The 5,625-nt window shown below is 40.4% G+C and overlaps 1 protein-coding gene across 1 annotated transcript in view; it reads right to left on the bottom strand.

The window, feature by feature from the left end:
- The window catches only part of LOC101350319 (caspase recruitment domain-containing protein 8-like), a 35,997-nt gene that overhangs the window by 17,424 nt on the left and 12,948 nt on the right, over positions 1–5,625 (bottom strand). Inside the window, exon 7 of the mRNA XM_023736197.1 lies at positions 2,306–2,447. Coding sequence (XP_023591965.1) covers positions 2,306–2,447 — 142 coding nt within the window. The remainder of the gene's footprint in view (positions 1–2,305; positions 2,448–5,625) is intronic.

Raw genomic sequence — 5,625 nt, 5'->3', positions numbered from 1 at the left:
ATCAGGAGGGACCAGTCCCTGGAGAAGGACATCATGCTTGGTAAAGTAGAGGGTCAGTGAAAAAGAGGAAGACCCTCAATGAGATGGATTGCAACCGTGGCTGCAACACTGCGCTCAAGCATAACAAGGGTCATGAGGATGACGCAGCACCAGCCAGTGTTTCGTTCTGTTGTACATAGGGTTGCTATGAGTTGGAATCGACTCAACGGCATCTAACAACAAAAGACAATAGATAAGTTGTAACTTTGGTGAAGAGTATGACAGTACACAATGCTAGGGAAGTCAGCACAACTTGACCAAGGCAAAGTCATAGAAGCTTCATAGGCACATCCAAACTCCCTGAGGGACCGAGTTACCGGGCTGAGGGCTGGGCTCCGTGGTCTCTGGGATGTCTAGATCAGTTGGCATAACATAGTTTATAAAGAAAATGCTCCACATCCTACTTGGTGAGTAGCGGCTGAGGTCTTAAAAGCTTGTGAATGGCCATCTAAGATACATCTACTGGTTTCATCCTAGGTGGAGCAAAAGAGAATGAAGAAAACCAAAGAAACAAGGGAAAGGTTAGTCCAAAGGACTAATGGACCACAACAACCACGGCCTCCACCAGACTGAGTCCAGAGCAACTAGATGGTGCCTGGCTACCACCACTGACTGCTCTGAAATAATAATCACAATAGACGGTCCCAGACTGAGAGGGAGAAAAAAGTAGAACAAAATTCAAACTTACAAAAAAAGACCAGAATTACTGGTCTAACAGAGACTGGAGAAACCCCGAGAGTATGACTCCCGGACACCCTTTTAACTCAGTACTGAAGTCACTTCTAAAATTCACCCTTCTGCCAAAGATTAGACAGGACTATAAAACAAATAATAACGAAAGTAGTTCAGCCATGTATACAAAACTAAAAGGACACACCAGCCCAAAAGCAAAGACCAGAAGGCAGGAAGGGACAGGGAAATTGGACAAATGGAAATGGGAAAACCAAGGTCGAGAAGGGGAAAGTGTAGACACACTGTGTGGCTGACAACCAATATCACAGTACAATATGTGTATTGTTTAATGAGAAACTAATTTGCTCTGTAAACTTTCACCTAAAGCACAATAAAAAAAAAGTGACATAGGTACATTATATGACTAAACTCGCAAGTATATATTTTTTAATCTGATACACCAGCACATTTGTTATAGTGCTGAAATTTGGAAACTCTCATAAGTGAATGGAAGATTTTCCCCTATTGTTGAATATTCAGGGGGGTTTTATTTATTCCCATTGCAAACAATGTTCCAAGAAATATCTTTGCACACTTCTTCCCTAGGCACAGGTTCTTGTACTCTATATGATAGATTTCTAAAAGTGGTTTCCTGGATCAAGGGACAATTTTCAAATTTAATCTCTGTTTCCATATTATTACCCAAAGGTTAAAGCAATTTATTGCCCTTTGCCAATTTTAACTTGGAGTCCCTGGGTGGCACAAATAGTTAAGCACTTGACTACCAGCCAAAAGGTTGGCAGTTCAAAACCCACCCAGAGTACCTCAGAAGACTGGCCTGGCAATCTGCTTCCAAAATTGACTCAACGGCGACTAACAACAAAAATTTTCCCTTAATGTCCTTCTCCTGATAAGGTCTTAGAAAAATTATTTCAAGTATAATATTGCCCAAGGCAATAATCTGTTACTCTTAAAGTTATTCATCATTGTAAGTATTCAAGTAGAGGGTGGCTTTTACAAGGATGCTGTCTTAAAATTTTTGATGTTTATCCAGGGACTTGAAGACTCGCAGGAGATCATCGGGACTTGAGGACCCATAGGAAATTGTTGGCAAGGGTCTGGGAGTTACTAAATTTCCTGAAATTATGTTTATGATATTGAGTTTGTGTGAACTGATAAAACGTTTTACAAAGGTTTTCATCAGATCGTCTAAAAGCACATAACACTACAAAACCAGAAATGTGACTATAGAGGACTTTATAAAGTTGTGCAGGATATGGAATTAAATGGCCCTTCCTCTCCTCCTGACTTTATAATTAGTATCTGCTGTTCTTTATCCTTTAGGCATGAGAGATTCGATTCTCCACACCAATGCCCATCCCCACTCCCAGGCACACTTGCACATTTCTCTCCCTAGATGTAAATCATTGCCGCCATCTTTTTTTCATTCCCACTGAATATAAACTGACAATAGATTTATTTTCGTCTCTCGGATGGGACCAGAAACAGTTTCCTTTGATCCACTTCACTACATGCACAGATTGGGGGCATGGTTTTTCCTTCTCAAAAAAGCCATCCTCATACTTTTACCTACCTGGTTTCACCAAAGTCTCCCAGACCAGACTCCCAAGACTTTTGTCAGTAATTTTCAGTTGGATTGGTTCCTTCATCTGCCCAGCGTAGACTTTAGAGAAGGGCTGGATCTCTCCAGGGCTCCTGTAGCATAATTTCAACTCCTAGAGGAAGCATACCACTTATCTTTAAGCAGTGGAGAGTGGAAAAGAATGGTTCCCTAGAATGGGCAAGCCAATGGAATTTAACCTCTGTTTTTTACATACATCCCATGGCTGTTTGAAGGCTAAATGGATGGAGAGAGGTCATCATGCTTTTACGTTTATAATTTGAGGAAATATAATTATCCCATGGAAGGAAGAGTATCCTTGGGCTCAACTGCCCATGGTCAGAGAAAAAATTGTCTGAGCTACTAACTGAATATAAACTTTAAAGTTCTTGAGGCGCTTCATCAACGATGTCAGCAGAACAGAATCTGAGGCTCTTCAGAAAAGTTAGAGTCCTGTCAAGGGAACCTCATCAGTCCTCACTCAGCCTAACTGAGAACATTAAGGGCCATTTCAGATCACTCTGCTCTGTACCCTACTCCCTCAGGATTCCTAGGGACTGTTGCCATGGGGGAATTGGCGCTAACTTCCTGGCCAGGACAGAATGAAGAAAAGTTTGGCTGAAGCAAGTCTAGTTCCTTCTGGAGACAAACCTCACAGCTCTTGGAAAATAATAATAGTAAAAAAATTGTCAGAGGTAAAATAATTAGTTCTCAATCTTTCAGATGGGAGATGGTTCTGAGGAGTATTTACCTTGCTCAAGATTATTTATCACCTCGTGTTAAAATTTTTCATTTCATTGCTCATGTTTACAATATTCTACTCTCACAGGAACACACTGTGTCTTATTCATCTCTGTATCACCAATGGTTATGGCAAGTCCTGCAACAGCCAAGGATGTATCTTGCCGGAGGACAACCAAGTATCTGAGAGGCACTTCCTGCTCTGAATGGTTGATTCAGAGGGTTTTGTTGTTGTTGTTAAGAATATACACAGCAAAATATACACCAGTTCAACAGTTTCTACATATACAATTCAGTGTCATTGATTACATTCTTCAAATTGTGCAACCATTCTCACCCTCCTTTTCTGAGTTGTTTCTCCCCCATTAATATAAACTCACAGCCCCTTAAAGTTCCTATCTAAACTTTAGAGTTGCTGTTGTCACTTTGATCTCATATACATAATTCTTAAAAGAGCATAATACTCAGGGCAGACATTTTTTACTAGTTAAGCTAAACTATTGTTTGTTTTTAAGAAGATATTGTTTGGTTTTTGGGAGATATTTCTGGTTTAAGGCTTAAAGTTTATCTCAGGGCAATAGTTTCAAGGATTCATCCAGCCTGCATGACTCCATGAAGTCTGGAGTCCATGAGAATTTGAAATTCTGTTCTACATTTTTCCGCTTTTGATCAGACTTCTACAGAATCTTTGATCAAAATGTTCAGTAATGGTAGGCAGGCGCCATTCAGTTCTTCTGGTCTCATGGCAAAGGAGGCAATTTTTCATGGAGGCAACTAGCCATGCATTTCATTTCCTCCCCCATTCCTGAATCTCTTCCTTTCACTATTGCTCCAAATAGATACTAATTGTTGCACCTTGGATGATTCAGAATTTTTTAAGGGAATTGGGAACTACAAGCAGACCAAGAATAGACACTTGATTGTATCTTTATGATGTGGTTGTTGTTGTTGTTGTTAGGTGCTATCGAATTGACTCTGACTCATAGTGACCCCATGTACTACAGAACGAAACACTGCCTGATCCTGCATCATCCTCAGAATCGTTGTTATGCTTAAGCCCATCCCTGCAGCCACCACGTCAAATGATCTCGTTGAGGGTCTTCCTCTTTTTCTTGGACCCTCTACTTTACCAAGCATGACGTCCTTCCTTGGGAACTGATCCCTCCTGATAACATGTCCAAAGCATGTGAGATGTAGTCTTGCCATCCTTGCTTCTAAGGAGCATTCTGGCTGTACTTCTTCCAAGACGTATTTGTTCATTCTTTTGGTTGTCCATAGTATATTCAATATTCTTTGCCAAAACCGTAATTCAAAGGCATCAATTCTTTGGTCTTCTCTATTAATTGTCCAGCTTTCACATGCATATGAGGTGATTGAAAACACCATGGCTTGGGTCAGGCACACCTTCATCTTTAAGGTGACATCTTTGCTTTTCAACACTTTAAAGGGATCTTTTGCAACAGACTTGCCCAAAGCAGTGCGTCATTTGATTTCTTGACTGCCGCTTCCATGGGTGTGGATTGTGGATCCAAGTAAAATGACATTCTTGACAACTTCAGCCTTTTCTCCATTTATCATGATGTTGCTTATTGGTCCAGTTGTGATGATTTTTGTTTTCTTTATGTTGACATGTAATGCATATTGAAGGCTGTGGTCTTTGATCTTCATCAGTAAGTGATTCAAGTCCTCTTCACTTTCAGCAAGCAAGGTTGTGTTAACTGCACAACGCAGGTTGTTAATGAGTCTTCCTCCAATTCTGATGCCCTGTTCTTCTTCATATAGTCCAGCTTCTCGGGTTATTTAATCAGCATACAGATTGAATAGGTATGGTGAAAGCATACAAATCTGATGCACACATTTCCTGACTTTAAACCATGCAGTATCCGCTTGTTCTGTTTGAACAACTGCCTCTTGATCTATGTACAGTTTCCTCATGAGCACAATTAAGTGTTCTGGAATTTCCATTCTTCTCAATGTTATCCATAACTTATGATTCACACAGTCGAATGCCTTTGCATAGTCAATAAAACACAGGTAAACATCTTTTTGGTATTTTCTACTTTCAGCTAGGATACATCTGACAATGGCTATGATACCTCTCATTCCACATCCTCTTCTCAATCCAGCTTGAATTTCTGGGAATTCCCTGTCGATGTACTGCTGCAGCAGCTTTTGAATCATTTCAGCAAAATTTTACTTGCATGTGATATTAATGATATTGTTCGCTACTTTCCACATTCGATTGGATCACCTTTCTTTGGAATGGGCATAAATATAGATCTCTTCCTGTCAGTTGGCCAGGCAGCTGTCTTCCAAATTTCCTGGCATAGATGAGTGAGAACTTTCAGCTCTGCATCTATTTGTTGAAACATCTCAATTGGTATTCCATCAATTCCTGGGGCCTTGTATTTCGCCAATGCCTTCAGTGCAGCTTGGACTTCTTCCTTCAGTACCATTGGTTCCTGATCATATGTTACCTCATGAAATGGTTCAATGCTGACCAACTCTTTCTGGTATAGTGACTCTGTATTCCTTCCATCTTCTTTTGATGC

This window comes from Trichechus manatus, unplaced genomic scaffold (assembly GCF_000243295.1).
Source record: "Trichechus manatus latirostris isolate Lorelei unplaced genomic scaffold, TriManLat1.0 scaffold00087, whole genome shotgun sequence".
Taxonomy (NCBI): Eukaryota; Metazoa; Chordata; class Mammalia; order Sirenia; family Trichechidae; genus Trichechus; species Trichechus manatus.
Note: the sequence above shows the minus strand (reverse complement) of the source record. Positions and strands in the feature narration are given on the sequence as shown.